At 41.6% G+C, this 24,387-nt stretch overlaps 1 protein-coding gene across 5 annotated transcripts in view; it reads left to right on the top strand.

The window, feature by feature from the left end:
* Window positions 1-24,387, top strand: part of LOC134360282 (BAH and coiled-coil domain-containing protein 1-like) — a 451,521-nt gene that overhangs the window by 76,040 nt on the left and 351,094 nt on the right. For all 5 annotated transcript variants that reach the window (XR_010021300.1, XM_063074459.1, XM_063074458.1 and 2 more), the window contains exon 3: window positions 1,297-1,467. Coding sequence is in view for 4 of the 5 variants with exons in the window: in XM_063074459.1 (XP_062930529.1) it covers window positions 1,297-1,467 (171 nt within the window). In the remaining variant the exon portion in view is untranslated. The remainder of the gene's footprint in view (window positions 1-1,296; window positions 1,468-24,387) is intronic.

Consider the following 24,387-nt stretch of genomic DNA (forward strand, 5'->3'; position numbering starts at 1 on the left):
TAAAAGGTTCCCAACCTTTTTTTTAATGCCATGGACCAATACCATTAAGCAAGGGGTCCATGGACCCCAAGTTGGGAAACCCTGGTCTAGTGGAAACATCTGGGCAGTTCTGTTGTCCAACCTGGATGTGTCTGTAGCCAGGGAGGGCCATGAACTCCAGCCTTTGAAATAGAGAACAACAGGAATTCTGCAGATGCTGGAAATTCAAGCTTTGAAATAGAGTCTGATTTTGTTGATTAACTCACAGAGTGCTGCCTTTTACCCTCAATTCTATCTTAGCTCATGCATTATTTGAATGTTTTTTTTCCCCCGAGGCCCAAGACCAACATACTCTTGGAAAAAGAGGGAGATTAGTGTGAAGGAATGAAATTTGTTGCTATCAGACAACAAGCTCTCATGACATTCAGATTGGACCCAAACACATGCAAAGCAAAGCTCCTTTCTGCCTGCCCCATGTTTAACCTGACCCCAACCACACTGTACAAGCCTAACCACTTTGACCCATTTTTGGTTGCTCCGAATGAGAATGTAAATCTGTGCCCAGACATGGATGGTTTTCTACTCTCGACCATATTCAGTGTCCAATTCACTTCAACTGGCAGTGCAGAGAATTGGTTTCCATCCCAGAATTTTGGGCTCAGATCAAATAATGAAGCAGCTTTTTTTCTGTGGCATACAGAATGGTGATTCGATAATTAAATGAAATGGTAATGAATTATATGTGCTAGCGATCAGTCTGGCTTTCGATATGAACAGTATATGTTAGAAATACACAGCAGATCAGGCAGCATCTATGGTGAGAAACACTGAGTTAATGTTTCAAGGGAGTGGCATTAAATCAGACTTTTATAAGAAAGGTCATTGATCGGAACGGTTTCTCTGCAGATGCTACTTGACCAGCTGAGTACTTCCAATCTTTTAGAACTTAGAAAATTTACAGGCCCTTCAGCCCACAATGATATGCTGACCGTGTAACCTAATCTAGAAGCTGCCTAGAATTTCCCCACCGCATCACCCTTTATTTTCCTAAACTCTATGTACCTATCTAATAGTCTCTTTAAAAAACCCTTTCCTTCGTCTCTCCTTTTATTTTGGTTTTTCAGTTTTTGTGTCCCACCCTGGCTGGCTTGTAGCGAATCCCTCGAGCCAGCCTCGTGATGCTTCTGTGTGACCAACTCACTGGGAGAGCAGCAACATAAAAGTTTGCTTATGATAGAGGGTTTGTAGGAAAAGAGAGTGTATGGTGAACAGGGGAACTAACCTTATTGCTGTTTCTCTTTTCTTTGGACGCATCAGGCAACGCACTGATGGGAAACTCATCAGCCACATTCATGGGAAGTTTCCTAGCCAGCAGTTTGGGGTCAGCATCTGCTCATCCTGCGGGACCCACGTCTTCCCCCTCAGAGCCCGCATTTCGAAGTCCCCACACAGCGACGTCACAGATCTGGTTTTCCCACTCCCACGAAGGTAAGAAGCATGGTTGTAGAGCATCCTGCGAGGCACGGCAAATCTCACTGCAAAATCTAAATCTCAAGGAAGCTTCCCACTTTTAGCTGGAGCACTGCACAGTGCATCGCTGTGTCAATGTCTGGGCGGTAAGACAGCTGGTGGCCCTGTGCCTAATAATATTACTCCCCATGGGATTCCCCACACACATTCACAACAGAGGCTAGAAACAGAGCACTTAAAAGATTTATTCTTAGCATGTCTGTGGTGTGGACTCCTTTGAATTCTGGCTTGTGTACACACACCCTTCCTCACAGAATCTTCGTGAAGTAATGTCATCGGCGGCTGTGTACAGGGAGACAAAATCTGCACCTGTATCACAATAGGTATGAATATCAGCAAAAACCCTGTCGAATATGTAACCTTAACCATAAATGTTTACCTGTTGATAGTATTATATGGTAATAATAATCTCCACTAAGGTTAAAAAGCAGCATTTCTTCCACTCATTAATTAAAGCATCAGATTTATTTTCTTGAAAGAGCAGCAGCCTGGAAATTGTATTGGGTGCAATTAATCTTCAAAAAACAATGCTCTTATTTCATAATTTCCAAACCCTTTCTTCGTCTCCATTAGTCAAAATTCTAAATGATTTGATGTGAGTATACTGGGGTGAAAAGTTGTCTAATCCATTAACGTTTAAATAGTTGCTGTTTATTTTTAAGTGTGTTGCTTGTTCGTTTCTGTTAACCATAGATACCATCATTTGATGAACAGTCGGACAATTTAGCGTAATGCATTCAATACATATTTATTAAATTAATTCTATGCTGCATTATATTTTAAAAATTTCTCCTGACTTTGTATTGGTACTATTGGCTGAGATAGGTACACATGTAAATCCATTGTTAACCATTCTTTTCATGGTGCATAAATAGATTAATTTTATTTATCGGCAGCAAAAGCTATTGGCAATTAATCTTCAGTAACGGAGATCAAAATAAGAAAAAATTGGAACAGAAATTTGCGTTTGGCCACAAGTGTGAAGTACGTGATGCGGTAGCAGCTGTATGTGGTACAGTGTCTCAAAGGTAGATGTGAACATCAGAAACACAGTGTAATGCGCATTGCTAGCATGTGGAAATAGAAATCAGGAGCTGGGAAAGGACATTCAGCTGTTTGATCCTTGTTCCACCATTCCATACAATCATGGCTGAAAATTTATCTGAATTCCATATCAATACTCTCCTCCTATCTTTTGATATCTTTTAGGTCTAGAAATGCACTTAACTCTTTCTTAATTATACTTAGTGAATTGGCTTTCCCCGCCTCCTGGTGTCCACTGGTTCACCACTGCCTGTGTGAAGAATGATCCCCTCACCTCAATCCCACATGCTGACCACCTCCTTTCCCTTTATTGTCTCTCCTTTTTAAACTTCAATTTTCCTTGAAAATTCAGCTTCCAGACTCAATCTCTTTGCTATGTCTCTATAGTAGTGATGATATTACTGTACATCTGTCATTAATTCATCTGACTTCAGTGGAGCATCTTAAATTTTTCTGTACTGTGATCACACATGTCTTGTTAACAATTTTGTTTGCTTTTTGTTCTTGAAGTCTTTTGTTTTCTGACACAGTTCTCTTTCCTTACTCCAGTAACTTCCCTAAACTGCTTTCTTTTTGCTTTTTAGCATTCTAGATCTCTTTCCATCAGGTCTGGCTTGACTATGGACAATTTCTTAGTTCGACTGTATGTATGGTGGGCTTTAGAATTCTATTCCAGGCCAAAAACTTAGTTCAGTGTTGTTGCTGAGTGTGTTATTTTTAATTCTGTTTCCCTGCTCTTATATGTGGCCATCTCCTCAGTTCCTCCTTCAAAATTGCACAGTGTTCTGTCTCGATTTCAATGTACTTCCAGGTTTGAAAACGTTGCTTTTAAATTTCCTCTCTGTACTTTTACACATAATGACAGAGTTACTCAGAAATTCAACGTGGAAACTGACCACTGTTGGCAATCTCTAACTCCAACTCTTGAGTCAGTTACCCATTCACTAATCAATGGAAACAAAATTTCATTACTCACCCTCTCAAGTTTGTGAAATCATCATAAATCTGTTAACTGCTGTTTGGCCCAAAAGCAACCAAGCCAAGTCCTGTGAAATTGGTTGTAGTTCTTCAAGATTCTCTTTAAACAACCTTTTGTTCTGTGGTATCATTTTAAGAAATCTTTGATGTTCTTTTCCCCTCAGAATTGCTTGCAAAACCAAACTTGACCAAATTCACATTTAAAGCTTCTTTATGGTCTATTTGGTCTTTAGTCTCATCTCTGCTTCCTTTTATTTCTCCAGCCTGCTAAAGAATTTATAGTGTTTCATATTTCATTGTGTTGAATTCTGTCGCACCACTAACTCTCCACTCTAAAAAAAACCTGTCTAACTCTTTCATGTTCCTATGGTTCGCCATATTCTTTAAGCTGGTGTTGCCAAGGAACTTAATAGTACACAGAATGATGCAGCACAGTATGGGAACAAGCTCTTTGACCCTCAGTGTTGAGCCAAAATAATTAAGCTAATGACACCAAATCTCTTTTGCCTGCACATATGGTCCATATCTCTGCAGTCTCTGAATGTTCACATGCCTTTTTAAAAGCATCTTAAATGTCTCCATCGTATCTGCCTCCATCACCATCCCTAGCACCTTTTTCCGTCACTCTCTGTGTAAAAGGAAACTTGCCTCGCACATCTCCTTTGAACGTATCCTCTCTCACCTTAAATACATGTGCTGTAGTGTGATATATTTCCAGCCTGGAAAAAATATTGTCTGGCTACTCGATTATTGCCTCTCATAATCTTACAAACTTCCTCAGCCTCCACCACATTAGAGAAAACAACCCTGGTTTATCTAACCTCTTCTTTAACACATGCCCTCTAATCCAGTTTGAATCCTGGTAAATCTCTTCTGCACCTATAGCCTCCTCATCTTTCCTATAATGGGATGACTAGAACAGAATGCAGTACTCCCAGATGCAGCCTAACCAGAGTTTTATACAGCTGCAACACAACTTCCAGACTCGTAAACTCTATGGCTTAACTAATAAAGGAAAGCGTGCCTTTGCCATCTTCTTTACCACCCTATTAACCTGTGCACTACTTTCAGGGAGACGGGGAGGAATTTCTTTAGCTAGAGAATGTGGAGTCTGTGGAATTCTTTGCCACAGGCAGCTGTGGAGACTGAGTATTTATGTATATTTAAGGCAGAGGTTGATAGATTATTGATGGGTCGGGGCATGAAGGGATACAGGGGGAAGGCAGGAGATCGGGGCTGAGAGGAAAATTGGATCAGCCGTGATGAAATGGCAGAGCAGACTCGATGGGCTAAATGGCCTAATTCTACTCCTATATGTTATGGTCTTATGGACCCCTTTAAGTTATAGTACAATATGACCCTACTTGTACCTAATTCCCTGTTTTTATATAAATAATAAGGGAGATTCAATACAGATCCCTTGTGCATAAAGTATCCAGATTCTATCTGTCTGAAATTCATTAATTTACTCCTACTCATTGCTTTTTATTCCCTTGCTACTTCTCTGACCATACAGCATTTCTCCCTTTCACACACCCATGACTATTGTGGTGGAGCGATAGTATCATAAGGATGAATCAAGAGTAGTAAATGAAACTTATCAGATATTTCGAACAAGTCATATGTTGACCAGATGCCCCACGTGGATACACAGAAAAACAGCAGCATGTGAAAATTAAATCTGGAGAAAATCTGATGTCATGTTTTGAACTGTATTTTACCTAAGATTAGATGGAATTGATTCTGCATGTTGATTTGATATTGACAGAAAGCCAGGGAGGGTGCTGGGAGTCTGAAATTGGCCAGAGATCCCGGCGATAAGCGATTTGGGTGTCCAGCTGATCGAGTGATCCAAGTGACTCCTTAAAGAATAAGCCTGGGGAAATAGTTGTGGGAATGAAGAGATGGCAAATCATATTCACTGGTGGAAGATACCAGGAACATTGAATAATGCCAGGAAGGAATTAAATGCCATCACCATAATAATAAAAATAGTTTTTGGTAACCTTATAGGGATAAGGGCATCCTTGGAGCCTAAAAGAATTGACCATTAAGATGGTGGTTGTGTGAGCTGTCATCGTTCAAGAATCCATAGAGTTTGAAAAAGTACCTGGAAAACTGTCAATGAAATACTCCTATTCAGAAAGGAAAGAAGGCAGACATGGAATAATGAATATAGAACGTTATAGCACAGCGTAGGCCCTTTGGCCCATGATGTGCTAACATTTTAACCTACTCTAAGGTCACTCTAACACCTCCCTCCGACACAGCCCGCTATTTTACCATCGTCCATGTGCATATCTAAGAGCCTCTTAAATGTCCCTTAATATATCTGCCTCTACCACCATCCCTGGCAGCACTTTCCATACACGTACCACACTCTTTTTTTTGGCATGTGTCTGTGTGCGTGAGTCCGTCATGATGTCTTTTTCATGGCTTTTACAAGGCGCGGAGCGAGAGAGAGACTCTGTAGCGGGCCACTCCTCACACAGACATTTTCGCAGTATTTTTCCCTTTATTTTATGAGGTCTAGTTGCAATCTCGACACTCAACCCAGCACGGATGGAAAGTGTGCTCGGGAGCGGACCCGACTGGTTTCGAACCTGGGAACCTCTGCCAATGTCATTGCATCACCAGCCAGCCCACGTAACCACTCTCTCATAAAAAAAAGATAGCCTGACATTCTCCCCTATACTTTCCTCCAGTCACCTTAAAATTATGTCCCCTTGTATTAGCCATTTGCATTCTGATGTACACTCAGTCTGTGCCTCATAATCTTGAGCAACACACAGAAAATGCTGGAGGAAATCAGCAGACCAGGCAGCATCTGTAGAAAAGAGTAAACAGTCGATGTTTCAGGCCATGTGCCTTCATCAGGACTGGAAAGGAAGAGGAAAGGTCGGGGTATGAAAGTAGGGGGAGGGGAGGAAGAAATACAAGGTGGCAGGTGAAACCGGGGGAGGGGGAGGGGGTGGTCAAGACTGGTGAAAGAGATAAAGGGCTGGAGAAGGGGGAATGTGATAGGAGAGGATAGAAGACCATGGAAGAAAGGGAAGGAGGAGGAGAGGGAGGTGATGGGAGGAGAGAAGGTGAGAGAGGGAAGCAGGAATGGGGAATGGTGAAGGAGAGGTTGGGAGTGCATTACCAGAAGTTCAAGAAAACGCTGTTCAGACGAAATATACGGTGTTGCTCCTCCACTCTGAGTGTAGCCTCATAACAGCTATATAGGACGCCATGGACTGACAGATGGGAATGGGAAGTAGAACTAAAATGGATGGTCACTGTGGGATCCTCCTTTTTGAGGTGGATGGAGCAAAGGTGCTCAGCAAAGCACTCTCCCACTCTACGTTGGGTCTCACTAATACACAGGAGGCCACATGGGGAGCACCGGGTACAGTAGATGACCCCAACAGATGCACAGGTGAAGAGTTGCCTCTTATCTTGTTCACTCTGGAAGGCAGTGAAATGGACAAGTGTTATTTAAATGGGAAAACTGCAGAAAGCTGCAGACTAAAGTGGGTTTGGGACCATGTCCATGAAACTGAGAATCCGCAGCAGGTGATTGGGAAGCCTCATGAAATACTGGCTCTTATTTCAAGAGGGCTAGTACACAAAAGTAAGGAATTCCTGCTGTAACTGAACAAGGTAGATGTGAAATCACATCTAGAGTACTGAGTACAGTTTCAATCACCTTGGTTTAAAAAAAAGATAGTTGATTGGAGGTGATTCAGAGAAGCTTCATGAGAATTGACCTGTGAAGGAAGGTTAAACAGATTGGGGATCAATTCATTGGAGTTTAGAAGAAAGAGAGGTGATCTTATGAAAACACAACATCCTTAGTGGAGCACATGCAAAATGGTGGAGGAACTCAGCAGGTCAGGCAGCACCTGTAGAGGGGAATAAACAGTCGACATTTCAGGCCAAGACCTTTCGTCAGGATCCATAGTGGGCAAGGTGGTAAATGCTGAGAGGATGTTGCCTGGCACAGGAGAGTCCAGGACCAGAATTTCCATTTAAGGGTAAGAGGAGGAAGAATTTCTTGTCCTAGTGGGTAATGAGCCTCTTTGGCACATAGAATCATGGCATCAAAATCTCATGTTATGTTTCAGTTATTTGAGTTGGATGGATCTCAAATCACACTCAGGTTTTGGGGAAAGGGAAGTGGACGAGAAAGTGTCAGGCTAGCCATGATGCTTTTGAATGTTGGACCAGGTTTGAAAGACTAAGTGGACTTATCCCGACTAACTACCACTTGCCTTCTGATCTCCTCCAGACAAATGGATGATGAACGCCTATAGTTGGTGGGTGGCAGTAGGGAGGAGGCATTAAATTGTGGGTTTTATGAAGAACATTTGATGGCTCTAGGGGCTGTACTCACTGGAATTCAGAAGAAGGGAGGGGGATCTCATTGAAACCTATTGAATGTTGAATGGCCTCAATAGAGTGGAGTTGGAGAGGATGTTTCCCATGGTGGGGGAGTCTAAGACCAGAGGATCCCATCTCAGAATAGAGGAATGGCCATTTAGAAAGGAGATAAGGAGGAATTTCTAAATGACAATAAACGAGGACTAAGTGTTCTCATAATCTAATCTAATCTAATTTCTTTAGCCAGAGAGCAGTGAATCTGTGGAATTTGTTGCCACAGGCGGCTGTGGAGGCCAGGTTATTGGATATATTTAAGACAGAAGTTGATAGATTCTTGATTAGTCAGGGCGTGAAGAGACCCAGGGAGAAGATAAATTGGGGCTGAAAGGGAAATGGATCAATCATGATGAAATGGCAGAGCAGACTTGATGGACCAAATGGCCTAATTCTTCCTAAATCTTATGGTGTTATGGCATGGGTGGGTTGTGGGGTGGCTGTACAAGGGAGATTTGTAACTGACAGAAGGCTGAAGATTGTGTGGGAATGGAAGCCACAGATGGGAGGAGGTCAGCAATGAGGATAGAAGATGTTTTAAGACTGGGAGCGCTGGGAAGGAACTGGGGACCATGAACTGATGAGAGGCTGGAAATCAAGACTGAAGAAGATCAAATCTTCCTTGAGGGGACTGAAATTTTTACCATCTTCTTGGATATAAGACAGTTAAAGAAATAAATTTACTTTGGGAATTGGTAGATCCTGTAAGCAGTCTGTTCTAGGAGTTCCACAGGTTGAAGATGTCCTCAGTTCTGCCATTGAAATAACCTCACTGTGACTGTGGGATGCCAGTTAGTTCCTGTCTGTCTTTTTGGTGGTAGTTATTTTCTTATTTCTGTGCATTGAAGAAATATGAAGGGTTGCAAGTGAGCTAGGCTGTGATGAAGCTTGCCTGATCCCAATCCCTTTAATCTCTTGGCTCTTTGATGTCCATCAGCAGAAGGCGATCAGTAGGAATGAATGGGGGCCAGTGGAAGAGTTTAAATCAAACTCCCTGCTTTGTTGATTGTTGATAGAGTGGCTGAAAACCAGCTCCAGAATATTGGGAATTTGCCCTCCAAAATCAAGGGGCAGGACGAGGTATGGAATAAAAGATAAAGCTTTTCATATGCAGAGAGTGGTAATTATTTGATACTTACTGAAACAGGTAATCAGGATTTTCAAAATGGAATTGCATAGGAAGTTAATGGAAAATCAGTTGCAGGGCAAAGGAAGAAGAGCAGAAGGGAGGAATTGTGCTGATTGCCCTTTGAGGGGCCAAGTTTAAATGTACGCCTAATCAAAGCAACACTATCACCAATTTATTGTGATGTTTTTGTCATTATCTGTTAAGCATAATTAATCTAATTTAAATTTAATTAGTGAGAACTGCAGGCAAATTTAGGATATTGAAGAATTGCATAGCAATGTTGTCATCTAGACATTTCTTCCTACATTTTATTTGGGGGAGATGATTAGTTGAGAAGAGTATTTCGTCGATGAACGAAGTTTGGCAAAGCAGGATGGGATTATGTAGAGACTATGCATGTACGTACTTTGGGGGAGTGACTTGCAAAAGAAGATCTGTGTATATGTAGTAAGACAGATATTTACGCTACAGTAGATCATTAGGTCATTGTTCTTTAAGGTGAGTCAAAGGAATATTAATAAGCAGGGTCAGTTTGTGCTGAAATAACATGTTTAAGGTGAATTGTGACATTTTCTCTTCAAAGTTCAAAGTAAATTTATTATCAAAAATGTATGATATTACTATCAAGATTCAAGATTATTGAATGTCATTTCCAGTACAGTTGTTACTCTGGATCTGGTGCAGCACAAAAAAAAACTTAATAAGACAAAGAACACAGTAATAATCAAAAAACACAATAAATATAAATGCTGTCTCCATGTAAGTGTACTCAGTGGTGGGAGGGCTTTGTCTGGGCTATATCCGTCACTTATGGTAACCTGTTCTGCCATGAGCCTTGCCAGTTATGTAACTGTGGGCAGCATTATCACCAGAATACTTACTGTATATTAGGCCTGTTGATGCATAATCTGGCCCGTTGGCCTCACGTGGTCCTGCGCTAATCCTACAGCCACTTATTCCTGCAGCAGTATCCTATGGGTTGCATTGTACCATCATCGTTGTGGCTATCCCTCGAGGTCGAGGATGATAGTCTTTGGTCTGAAGAAGTGGCCCACAGGGTGAAGACACCTGTGCGTGTATTTGTTTAACGTGTACTTGATGTTGCACTCCAAGAAGCACATGATATTTCACAAATCAAGCAACTGATTCCAATGGCATGGAAACCACGACGATTGGAGTTGATGGATTTGTTGCAGCCTTCATCCGCCTTCACAGCCATTGAGTTTGAAGTAACTTCGTCCGCCTGTTCCACTGTTGAGGTCTTGGTTGGATTGTTCTTTGTCAGGGACCTCACCCTCGACCTTACCACCATGGGTGACCCTACCAGGAGAATAGCTTCAGACGGCATTGCTCTCAGGATCACAGGACCACACAAACTTCTCCACCGCGACAAGGAGACAATTCATGGAGAAACATTGTACCGTAGAACTCTGTTGAGTGGTTCTACTGTCAAAGGTATTTTCCTTGTTTTTAACTGCCACCTGTCATCAGTATAGATAGGTTTAAATAATTTCAGGAAACAGAACGTGTTCGCCATTAAAGTACATTTAACTACTTAAGATTAATTATTAATTTAAAGATAAAATTAAATCAAAGTACTCTGAACTTATTAACAAAGGCCTGCAATCACATTCAAATGAACGTGGCTGCACTAAATACACAGAGCCTAGGTTTCCCATCGAGGCCCGTTACCACAATGATATTTGGACAACAGTCTCAGTGCACTCTGGAGGCATTGCTGCACTTAGTGGGTGGCGGGCAGCAGGTTAGACGTGCCGAACATCAGAGGGAAGACGTGTGGCAGTTTTGGAGTTGGATCCTCATTATTGTTCATCTTTTTATTAAAACTGAAGAGAATGCAAGATCAAGCATTTGTCATTTTCCAGGCAATTAAAAAAACTAACAACTTTTGAGTCATATTTTAAAGTCAGCACTTTAAAAATACAGAAGCCAATTAAGACCATAAGACTTAGGAGCCGAATTAGGCCATTTGGCCCATCAAGCCTGCTCCACCATTTAATTGTGGATGAACCTTTCTGTCCCTCCTCAGTCCCATTCCCTGGCCTTCTTCCCATAACCTTTGATGCCATGCCCAGTCAAGAACCTATCAAGCTCTGCCTTAAATACACCAAACAACCTGGCCTCCACAGCTGCCTGTTGTAATAAATTCCACAAATTCACCACCCTCTGGTTAAAGAAATTTCTCTGCATCTCTGTTTTAATTGAACACCCCTCTATTCTGAGGCTGTACTCTCTTGTCCTAGACTCCTGCACCATGAGAAACATCTTTCCCACATCTACACCCTCTAGGCCTTTCAACATTTGAAAGCTTTCAATGAGATCCTCCTTTATCCTTCTATATTCCAGTGAGTACAGTCCCAGAGCTTTCAAACATTCCTTTTACGATAACCCTTTCATTCCCGGAATCATCCTTGTGAACCTCCTCTGAACCTTCCACAATGCCGACACATCTTTTCTTTGATGAGGAGCCCAAAACTATTTGCAGTACACGAGGTGAGGTCTCATCTGTGCCATATAAGCCTCAGCATCACATCCCTACTCTTGTGTTCAAGACCTCTTGAAATGAATGTTAACATTGCATTTGCCTTCCTCATCAGGGACTCTATATGCAAGTTAACATTTAGGGTGTTCTGCACAAGGACTTCTAAGTCCCTTTGCACCTCAGATTTTTGGATTTTCTCCCCATTTAGAAAATAGTCTATACATTTATTTCTACTACCTAAGTGCATGACCATGCATTTCCTGCATTTCATTTGTCACTTTCTTGCCCATTCTTCTAATCTAAGTCCTTCTACATCCTGCCTGTTTTCCTCAACACTACCTGCCCCTCCACCAATCTTTATATCATCTGCAAACTTGGCGATAAAACTATCTATTCCATCATCTAAATCACTGATGTACAGCATAAAAAGAAGCAGTCCCAACACCAACCCCTGCGGACCACCACTAGTCACTGGCAGCCAGCCAGAGAAGGATCTTTTTATTCCCACTTGCTGCTTCCTACCAATCAGCCAATGCTCTAGCCATGCCAGTAACTTTTCTGTAATACCATGGGCTCTTAACCTGGTAAGCAGCCTCATGTGTAGCACCTGTCAAAGGCCTTCTGAAATCAAATATACAACATCTACTACACCCCCTTTATCCATCCTGCTTGCAGTCTTCTGCAAGAATTCCAACAGGTTCATTAGGCAAGATTTGCCCTTAAGGAAACCATGCTGACTTTTTCCTATCTTGTCCAGTGTCACCAAGTACTCCATAACTTCATCCTTAACAATTGACTCCAGTATCTTTCCAACCACTGAGGTCAGGCTAACTGGTCTATAATTTCCTTTCTGCTTGCCTTCTTCCTTTCTTAAAGAGTGAATTAAACTTTGTATTCTCATTATGTAAAGTCAGTCTCCAACCTATTTCCCCGTAATTAAACTTTGCCAAACACTTTATTTAATCCTTTGCTGTTTTAGAAAATAGTTACAGACAAAGCACTTGCATAGACAGTCAAGTATGTGAATGCACTTCGGTGTGTAAGCATGTGCTTTTGTAGTCTATGTATGTCTGTGTAGCTCTATATGCATATGTGTGGGTAAGAATATTTGTAAGTCTGTGTGTGTAGTATTTCCAATTTTTTTTGCTCAGGATTGAGTTAAATTCACAATACTTTGCCAGTGCCACAAGTGTACGCCATGCAACACTTCTGGCCAAACTGATCAGAACATCTTATATCCTGTGAAAACAACTGACTTTCCAAAGCACAACTCGCTTAACAGATTAAAGAAACGTGAGTAATACAGGACTTGCATGATCCCCTTTATTCAACAGTCTCCTTGTCAGTTTAAAGGGGAACGGTTTTATCTGTGAGATAATGCATTTTAATAGTTTGCTAACAAACATAATTCATTGCTAAATGATTTCAGTCAGTTGTTGCAGTGTTTTGCAGATACCATTGTGGTAATGTGCCTGGATGAGAAAACTCCTTTCTGTCATGTTAAACTTCATGATGTGTTTTGAATCTCAAGGAGAAATGTCCCCATTTACTCATATTGTATGAGTCAAGAACTGTCTGGAAAATTGCAAGGCAAAATTATAGAGTGTGTAGTATTGTTCTTGGAATAGCAAAGTGGTTGTATCATACTGAATTGAACATTGCTGAAGATTTGTTTGAGTATATGAAATGTGTTATCTTTCAAAATAGGCTTGAGTTCCCTGCTTAAGGTTTACATCAGAAATTTATACTCTGCCAAGTAGCGATCTCGATGCACTTGGGCTGATTTACAAGTGAAACCATAAATCTTTGGGTTTATAAAGTTTGCTGGAGAATATCACATTCATTTAGAGAAGTGCATTCTCTTGGATCTCTCCTGCACTTGAATGACTATTTTACAAATCATTACTGCCTCCTCAAAAGCAAATGTGAAGATGAAAAGGTTCATTAACAGGATGTTTCAGATTGAATTTTAGATTAGCAGTGTAATAAAGAGACCCCACCCAGTATACACAGTGAGTGGGATTCTTGGAGTGGTTTATAGTAAAGCAAATCCAGAGTGCTTTGCAAGTGCGTGATCTGTGAAGGTTTCACAATGCATTCTCATGTTGCTAAAGGTCTTTACTAATTGCCTTGGTGTGACAGGGTGATTTGTATAATGTTGCAGCTGTGACAAGCCTCACATAATAAATTAAAACAGGACTGTAATTAATAAATGAATGCATTTCTATTAAAAACTTCCTCACAGATCTGAAATCAACAAAATGAAAAGTTGCAAGGCTTTGAGACGTGGCTGTTCATTGTTGGACTTTGGATTTCCAGCATCTGCAGATTTTCTCCTGTTTGCTGTTCGTTATTATATTGCTGGTGAACTGTTATGGGAGCCTCATTTCAAAAGGTGATGTTGCCAAACTGGAGAATTACAATGAGCTCGGATGCCAAAGGAGCCAAACAACACACGGCATGAGTTTGCTGCTACATCACTGTCAGCCGTGGCTCACACTGGACCCCATGTCTACTGCAATACCAGGTGGATGCCACATGGTATTCATTCTTTTCCAAAACTTCACCATCATGCCCATTCCTGCTCTGTGCAGACTCCCATTAGATAAGGGCAAACAGGTGCCGTTTCTGTGTAAAAGGGAACGGCAAAAGAGAGTGGAAACTATGTGCAGCTATCCAAGGATGAATTATCAGTGCATGCTGTACCAATATTGTTCTGTTAAACAATAATGTATAAAATATCATCACTGTTCCAGGTAAGGGCATGCCCATATTATGCAGGTATCTATATTCCGATCACTGAACAGCCTCGATCTTATTTAAAAGCAGTACAGTCTATGTGCCAAATGGGAAGCTCCTGTTCCTATGTTTCTTACTGCAAGTGATTGCTGAATGACATATCTCAGTTTTCTTATTTTAAAGAACTATAATGATGTATTCTCGTAATCTGAATTGCCGAGGAGTGAAGACAGCTGTATATCTAGGCCTCTTCTTGGTTAATTCACCTTTCCATTGCTCCTCTCCCTCCCCCTCCTTCAGCCTGTTCTGTCTTCCCATCATTCCCCTCTCATCTGATTCCATGTATCACCTTCAAACCTCTGTTCCAACCTTCCCTTCCACTAGTGCTAACCTTTCCTCTTCCACTCAGACCTGATGTAGGATCTCAACCTGAAACATCATCTTGCAAGCTTTAGCCTCTCTGACCTGTAGAGTTTAGTACTAGTGCTTCAGAATTAGCCCCACAATATGGATTGTGACCAAATCACATAATACAGTCATGCAATCGTTTTGACGCAACCAGTTTCCTTGTTGTACCTTAACCTTTTTTTAGGGTCTGAAACACTGTGGTATGGAATGAAGTCCCTCTTGTCTGTTCTCTTCACAGAGAGTGAATAATCTGTCTGTGGATTCTGACAAGGTTCTGCTTAATCTGCCAAAGTGTTTTGAGCGACTTGATGAAGCAAAACTGCAGTGTATCTGCCCAATCTCCGTTTGTCAGTTCTACTGGTAGCACCCTTTCCTAGCACCAGAAATGAAGGAACCATTACACACTGAGGAGTATTTGGTGATTTCAAGTTCCATGTACCTTATACCCCTCCATACGTTTTCAAGTTGATTTTGGATCAACTGTGGTTTGAAGGAGCCAATTAAAAGCATCGTTGACTCCTCTTTGCTGAGAATCTGTTCCAGATCTAGCCTGTCCCTTCGGGAAAAACAGAGTAAAGTAGGGTATTGACTTACTTCACTAGTTTGTATTTACTATAAAAGCTGTATTATTCCATATCCTTTCACCTGAGAGTGATTAGCATTGTTTCCCTTTGTGGCCTTTCCTCGGAATGGAAACAGTTTCTCTTGAAGTTTATTGGCTGCAAAGCACTTTGGAATAAGGTGGCTTGGCTGTTTAAATACAAGCCTTCCTTTCTAATATTTGATTTGCTTTTGCTCCGTTGGAAGATCTCAATAAAAAATCACACCCAAGTCATATATGTCCTCTCTATTTGGCAAGTGGATATTACTGCTTCAGTTTGCATTGCTTTATGTTTCTTGTTCTGACATCATGCATGTCTTAGTTCTCAGCTCATCTTCTTGCGGATGCTCTCCTTGGATTGGCCCAAGTCCCCTTTACTTGTCTCCAATCTACATTGACGGCACTTACTCTTTACAGCCTACTTTTGCTGGAAAAGGCTGCAAACAGTGGAACCTTCATTCACTGATAGCAGCTTTGGGGTTTCCACATCACATTATCCATAAGCAAAAATCCCAAGGTGTTTCTCAGCTGCATGGAGGATTGACAGTTAATACTATAGTCCAGCCCAACAGCAGAAAACTTATTGAACTCATTTATGAGCAAAGAGTGGAGTGGAGGATTGACAGTGCCAAACCCCACCAAACCCCTTTCCATTTTGCATCTCCTGCTTAACCAATGTGTTCTAACTTAGTCACCATTAATTCCCATGACCAGAAAGTGCACAATTGAGACTATTTATCAAATGACTTTTGGAAATATCAGTAAATTGTGCCCTTGTCTATTTGTCCTCTCACAGTTTAGTTAAATCTTCAAGCACAAATTGAAGACTTATTCTAAACTGCATCTTTTTCATCACAGATGTGATGCAATGACGTTACATTCTTAGTAATTGTTTCCTTATTCACAATGTATTTATTAGTATGCACAGTGCCTTGCAGGATACTTTACAATGAAGTGTTAGTCTGCGCAGTTAAAATGTACATAACCCATGCAATCAAGGAAACCACACTGAAGACAGATTCTTTAATACTTTGAAATGCATTTCTTTCATACGTAATTCATAGTTTCTTTCACCATGAAGCCAATAGTGACAGGCCTGAAGTCACTACCTACACTGTGCTGAAAACAAAGCAAGAGGAGGTACCAAACCACCCCACCCCCACTTTCCCCTATCTCACTGCTTACATTCAATTCAGATGGTGGTTAATTTTTAAATGTAACACAGTTTACTTAAATACTCTGGTAGACTTTTCTAAAGCATTTTGTCCAAGTATAAGGCAAGCCTCAGTCAATTTATCTGAAGAAGGAACATAGTTTATTTTATCTCATCCTTTCAGCATATTAACCATAGTTCATTATTTTCTTTAAACTCCTGTCAGGTTTGTTTGGTAAATATATAGGATCACTGTGGATATAAAGATTACATTGTTCGGCTTAACCATGGTCTTTTAGCTTCTCAGAAAAATCTAATTCAAAAGTCATCTCACCATGCCCCAACTAACTTGCATCTGATTAACTCAACTCATGACCTTTGATCTTGGGTAACCAGGCCTCATATTGTCTCTTTGTTCATGTTTCTTTTGCTTTGTATTCCTTCTTTTGCTTTTTATTTGCTTGATACCAATGGTGTTTTGCTATTATTTCCCTTACTCATCCTTTTATCTGAACTTTTCCCCCTTGAAGTTTATTTTTAATCATCTCTTTTCTTTCATCTATTGTTTGTCCTATGTGATTCACTCTTAGTAGGACTATACTGCTCAGGTTAAAATGAGTACTGCCTTTGACAGATGTTCCTTTGATTTGTTTTGCTGTTTACCCAATGGCCAGGAAAGAACAGTTTATGTACTTAAGGAGCCTTGGCATTCAAATGTAATTCAAATGCACCACCACACCTTTCACATCCCTTTCACATCCCTTTCATTGATGTAGTCCCAGAATAAATAGCTGCTTGATATTAAAATGTAGTTGTATTTAATCCATGGCCATTGTTGTTAATCCATCTTCACTAGATAAATACAGGTAGGGTAGCGCAGTTGATCATTTTGAGCAAATCCATTTAGAAAGATCTACAGTTCTGCTTAGTGCAGTCCCATAAATGAGTTGTTTCTGTTCTGTCCTTTGGAAATGTTGATTACTCTTTGTGTAAAAAAAACACCTTTTGAGCTCTGATCTCATGTTTCCTTTTTGCCTCAGTTTAACGTGGAATTGTTACACACATATGCATAGAACATCAACCATCAGCCTTCACTATTTCCTTAACTTGGATTGTATTTAAATTTGAGTCAGTTCGGACACGTGAGCGTCTGTGTGCATTGAGAACATGACATTGTTCAAGTTTAAAGTAACAGTTGTGCTGTCATTTCATTATTTTTAATTTCCAATTTCTAGTAAAAAGAATAAAGATTATACATTGATTAACAGCAGCACGGTTCGATATGTTTTGATAATAACCACTTGAAATACATATATAGGTCAAAAGGACTTTCATAGAATCAGAGTCACAGGGCACGGAAACTTGCCCTTTGGCTCAGCACGCCCATGCTGACTGCGTTATTCAGTGAACTAGTCCCATATGCCTGAATTTGTAATGCAATCATCAAATTCGTGTCTTGTTCCAACTTTAATGGAGATGTTAAATCACTTAAATCAATGGTTGGTTTATTGTGGGGTGGGCATTTTGGTGTAGTGGTTAGCACAACGCTTCACAGGCAAAGTGGGTTCATTTCCTGCCACTGCCTGTAAAGAGTTTGTATGTTCACCCCGTGTCCACATGGGTTTCCTCTGGGTGCTCTGGTTTCCTCCCACAATTCAAAGACCTACCGCCAACAGGAATTCTGCAGATGCTGGAAATTCAAGCAACACACATCAACGTTGCTGGTGAGTGCAGCAGGCCAGGCAGCATCTCCAGGAAGAGGTATAGTCGACGTTTCGGGCTGAGACCCTTCGTCAGGACTAACTGAAGGAAGAGTTAGTAAGAGATTTGAAAGTGGGAGGGGGAGGGGGAGATCCAAAATGATAGAAGACAGGAGGGGGTGGGACGGAGCCAAGAGCTGGACAGGTGATTGGTAAAAGGGATATGAGAGGATCATGGGACAGGAGGCCCAGGGAGAAAGACAAGGGGGGGGGGGACCCAGAGGATGAGCAAGGGGTATAGTCAGAGGGACAGAGGGAGAAAAAGGAGAGTGAGAGAAAGAATGTGTGTATAAAAATAAATAACGGATGCGGTACGAGGGGGAGGTGGGGCATTTGCGGAAGTTAGAGAAGTCAATGTTCATGACATCAGGTTGGAGGCTACCCAGCTGGAATATAAGGTGTTGTTCCTCCAAGCTGAGTGTGGCTTCATCTTTACAGTAGAGGAGGCCGTGGATAGACAAGTTATTGCACAAAGAGCTTCAGCATGCAGATAGAAACAGGAGATGAAGTAATTAACCTTGAACATATCTTCCGGAGGCTTGAACCTTACAAGCGGAGCAGTTGTACAAAGCAGTGGTTAGACTGACGTAAGAGGAAGTCCTGATAAAGGGTCTTGGCCTGAAACGTTGAATGTTTACTTTGTTCCATAGATGCTGCCTGGCCTGCTGAGTTCCTCTAGCATTTTGTGTGTATTACATTGGTTAGACCGAACTTTGAGTAAGTAGATTGCCTGCAGGCAATGGATATTTCTTCTGTAGAAATTTGTGAGTCATTACCCAAATATCTGAAATATGGAATTCAATTCACTCTTACAGAATTATGTGAATAAAGTAAATAAATAAATGCTAATTTCTTTCCTCTTGTGTTTCTTGACACATGGACAAGATGACGCAGCTTCACATTTCAAAAAATTGTGCTACAGGTATTTTCTAGGAATGCAATCATACCCCAACCCCCCAATGTAGCAATTACCTGGATCGTGTACAGTTCTGGTTGCCCAGCTCCATAGGAAGGATATGTTTAAGCAAGATAGGATGCAAAAAGATTAAGAAGGATGTTGCCTGGACTTAGAGGTCTTGGGCTATAAAGAGAGACTGGACAGGCTGAGATTGTTTTCCCATGTAGCTTAGGGGTGAGCTTATAAAGGGTTAAAAAATGATGAGGGAAATGGATAGAGGAGATAGTCACAGATCTCTCCCCGCCCCCCAACCCAGGTCAGTGAAGTCTAAAACTAGAGTGCATTGGCTTAAGGTAAAAGGGGAAAGCTTTAGGAGCAATCCAAAGATCAAGTTTCAGTTGTGCTGTAGGTTTTCTATGTTGTGCTGTAGGTTTTCTATGTTTCTATTTTTAAGAGACTCCTGGAAAGGTACATGGAGCTTAGAAAAATAGATGGCTATGGGTAACCTTAGGTAAGGACATGTTCAGTGCAGCTTTGTGGGCTGAAGGGCCTGTATTGTGCTGTAGGTTTTCTGTGTTTCTATTTTTTCATTTTTATTTATTGTTTATCGAGGTACAGCACAGACCTTCCAGCCCTTTGAGCCGTGCCACACAGCAAAATTCAAATTTAATCCTAGCCTAATCACGGGACAATTACAATGATCAACTAACCTTCTAACTGGTATGTCTTTGGATTGTGGAGGAAACCAGAGTACTCGGAGGAAATCCATGCGGTCAATGTTTAAAAACATGCGGACAGGTACTTGGACATGAAGTGTTTAAGAGGGATTAAGGGCCAAACACAGACAGATGGAATTAGTTTAGATGGTCATTTTGGATGAGTTGGGACGAAGTTCAAAGGGAATCTTTGATCATTGATCCTGCTTTTCTACGGCAACGTTTCATGTAGTTGTGCTCAATGGTTGAGAGGGCTTTACCCGTGATGTACTGGTCCGATCCACTACCTTTTGTAGGATTTCCCGTTCAAAGGCATTTGTGTCCCCATACCAGGCTGTAATGCAGCCAGTCAGCACACTTTCCACCACACATTTATAGAGGGCTGCCAAGGTTTTCGATGACATGCCGAACCTCAGCAGACTCCTGGCAGGTCCTCTTGTGATAGTGACACCCAGGAATTTAATGTTATTGACCCTCTGCACCTCTGATCCTCCGATGATTACTGACTCATGGACCCCTGGTATCCCTCCCCTGAAGTCTACAATGAGTTCCTTGGTTTTATTGACATTGAGTGAGAGATTGTTGTTACACCACTCAGTCAATTTTTAGTCTCGCTCCTGTGTGCTGATTCATCACCCCCTTTGATACAGCCCATGGCAGTGGTGTCGTCAGCAAACTTGTACATGGTGTACTTAGCCACACGGTCATAAGTGTAAAGTGAGTAGAACAGAGGGCTAAGTACATATCCCTGCAGTGCTGCTGTGCTGATGGAGATTGTGGAGGAGATGTTTTACCAATCCGAACTGACTGGAGTCTGCAAGTGAGAAAATCCAGGATCCAATTGCACAAGAGGGTATTGAGGCCCAGGTCTTGGAGTTTACTGACTAATTTCCATGGGAGCCTACTGTACACAGACTGGTTTTGTATATTTTAGTGGCTGTAATTCTAAAACGCTTTATCTGCTATGACATACTTTGGTACAATTGAGGTCACGAAAGGCGCTAAATAAATACTGATCTATTTTTTAAGATAATGGGGAGCTGCCATTCGGGATGAGACTTGCTGATTTTATAAAGCCTCCAGTGCAACAACCCTAATTCATTGCTAGAAGAGCAGAGTTGGGGTCAATGAGCTTCTTTGAAACCTGCGAATGAATAATTAGAAACATTAAAAAAAAATCTAAAATTTAAGTTTGTTTGTAAGTCTACTCTTGAGACAGTTCAGAAGATATTGATTAATACACTGTTGGGGGGAGGTAACTCAAAACTCAACATTGAATTTTGTCCTGATGAAGGGTTTAAGCTCGAAGCATCAGCTGTTTGTTTATTCCTCTCCATAGATGCTGCCTGACCTGCTGAGTTCCTCCAGTATTTTGTGCGTGTTGCACTGATTGTTTTTTGGTGGTCAATCAGGAGAGAGCAGATTTCCCTTTCTGTTCAGTTTTCAGCAGTCCCGTAGTTCCCAGTCAGCGCATCATGTAGAATTTATCCTTTATTCAGCTTAACCTGTCCAGTGTAACATAAGAAACATACAAATCTGCAAAAGTAGCATTGCCCTCTGCATGTCCCAGCACCACTCATGCTTTCTTTCTTGTTTGAAATTATGTATAGTTCAACACACACACACAGGAATAAATACTCAACATCGTGACTAGAAAGCAGGAGGATGAAGCCAGAATTTAAAGGTGGGAGGAGAGGAAGGAGTACGAGCTAGCAGGTAATTGGTAAGGGGGTAGGTTGGTGGGTGGGGGAGGAAGGGTGAAATGAGAAGCTGCAAGATAGGTGGAAAAGCTAAAGAGCTGAAGAAGAAAGAACCCTCTGGCTTCTTCCACCTTCCTTTCCATTCCTGATGACGGGCCTCAGCCAAAAACATCGCTTATTTACCTTCATAAATGCTATCTGACCTGCTGAGTTCCTCTCTAGCATTTGCTGTGTGTTGCTCTGGATTTCTAGCATCTGCGGAATCTCTTGGGTTTATGTGTAATTCAGTTGAGCTGCGCAGAGTCTTGTCATCTTCAGAAGTTTTCTGATGACTCTGCCATAGTTGGATGCATCAGCAAGGGAAAGGCTGAGTACAGGGCTGTGGTAGGAAACTTTGTCACATGGTGTGAGCAGAATTATCTGCAGCTTAATGTGAAAAAGACTAAGGAGCTGGTGGTAGACCTGAGGAGAGCTAAGGTACCGGCGACCCCTGTTTCCATCCAGGGGGTCAGTGTGGACATGGTGGAGGATTACAAATACCTGGGGATACGAATTGACAATAAACTGGACTGGTCAAAGAACACTGAGGCTGTCTACAAGAAGGGTCAGAGCCGTCTCTATTTCCTGAGGAGACTGAGGTCCTTTAACATCTGCCAGACGATGCTGAGAATGTTCTGCGAATCTGTGGTGGCCAATGTGATCATGTTTGCTGTTGTGTGCTGAGGCAGCAGGCTGAGGGTAGCAGACACCAACAGAATCAACAAACTCATTCGTAAGGCCAGTGATGTTGTGGGGATGGAACTGGACTCTCTCACGGTGGTGTCTGAAAAGAGGATGCTGTCCAAGTTGCATGCCATCCTGGATAATGTCTCCCATCCACTACATAATGTACTGGTTGGGCACAGGAGTACATTCAGCCAGAGACTCATTCCACTGAGATGCAACACAGAGCGTCATAGGAAGTCATTCCTGCCTGTGGCCATCAAACTTTACAACTCCTCCCTTGGAGGGTCAGACACCCTGAGCCAATAGGCTGGTCCTGGACTTACTTCCTGGTGTAATTTACATATTACTATTTAACTATTTATGGTTTTATTACTATTTAATTATTTATGGTGCAACTGTAACGAAAACCAATTTCCCCCGGGATCAATAAGGTATGACTATGACTACTATGACTATGAGTTGTTCTCTCCAGGAAAACCAAACTTATAATGAAGGCAAAGTAAATTGAGAAAGATCTACATTTTTTGAGGACCATACTGTCTCCTAATCTTTCCCATATTCCAGTTCGTACAGCCAGATTTCCCACACATTTTTCATCTTAAGCTTGTTCTGATTCGTGTCTTGAAATACCTGAGGTTCCTTTTAGCCTTTAAGTGCAGAAGTGAAGAAATTTTTGCAAAAGTGAAGAACAGAGAAGTGGTATCTTCCACCTAAAGCGGAGAAGGTACTTTCTTTTATTGTCATAATTACATCTCAATCAGAGAAAGGGAAATGGAAACGAAGTGTGGAATCTTTGTGGGTGGGATTTGAGTCATGGGTTAAATTTCAAACATATCTAACCCAACCAGTCTTAAAGGAGGAAGAGGATTAAGCAACAAATTCAATTGGTGAAGAAGGTTGAAAATTTAAATAATAAAAGCTGCCTGTCTTTATTTTAACAGTGAGTCTGTCTTTAATCAAAAACAGCCTTGCTGACAGCTGAAAGAGGACTCACTCCTTGATATAATTACTTTTACAGTGCTGTTTGTGGGCCCGAGGTGCAGGTGGGTTTCCTTAAAACCAATAAACTACCAGCCATACCATTCCCCTCCACCCCCTACCGTGTGTCTCCCCTTTATACAGGTGACTGAGAGCTGCTGGGAGAGGGGAGGCCCAGTGAATATGTGCAGCCACATGCAGATGCAGGCCGTTTCGGGAGTCAGAAGCTAATATGAAATTTGAGGAAGAGTAACCAGAAATCCTGTAACGCACATTTAAATTTAATTTCTGAAATGTACCAGAAGGTGTTTTTGCTAACCCACTTGGTGAGGCAGGGTAACTGAAAGTTGCATTAGAAATTGTAATTCAAAACTCATGTCCACAATTGGAAATCCTCCCTCCACTCTGTGGCACTGGGCCAAGCTCATTTCTCTCCCTCTTCCTCACTTCACCCCCAGTTCAAACTCACCTGCTCCTTCCTATCCCGTCCCACTCCTACCATTTAATTTCTGCCTACCTGTCCACTTAGATATTGGTGTTTAGATGCAGTCTTTCCATCAGTGAGACCAATAGCTAGTCAGCAGCTGTAGAGCTTAGCGATTAGTGTGACAATATTACTGTGTCAGTGAGCCAGGTTCAGTTTCCCCTCTGTCTGTAAGGAGTTAGTACGTTCTCCCTGTGACTGCGTGAGTTTCTTCTGGGTGCTCTGGTTTCCGTCTAGATTCCAAAGACATGGGGTCTTAGGGTAATTGGTCACATGGGCATAATTGGAAGGCAAGGGCTTGTTGGGCCAGAAAGGGCTGTATCTCTAAAGGAATAGACAGAGAGATAGATAGGTAGATATGTAGGTAGGTAGGTAGGTAAATGTGTTGATAGGTAGATAGATAACCTGACCGCTTATGAATAGGAACCCTACCTTATAAGTGGCTTGTTCTTCAGGAATTTGGGAAACCTGTTCTGCCTGGTTTCTTGAGCTTTAAACTATCCTCCTGAACCAAGCTCGCCTCCAGGCTAAAATTCAGAGCCAGCTGAAGGAACAGTAAAACTGTGTAGGATTAATGAATTTTGGAAATTTACAGCACTAAAAGGAGTCCATTCAATCATTCATACACCAAGGGGCAGGTCA

This window comes from Mobula hypostoma, chromosome 22 (assembly GCF_963921235.1).
Source record: "Mobula hypostoma chromosome 22, sMobHyp1.1, whole genome shotgun sequence".
NCBI lineage: Eukaryota > Metazoa > Chordata > Chondrichthyes > Myliobatiformes > Myliobatidae > Mobula > Mobula hypostoma.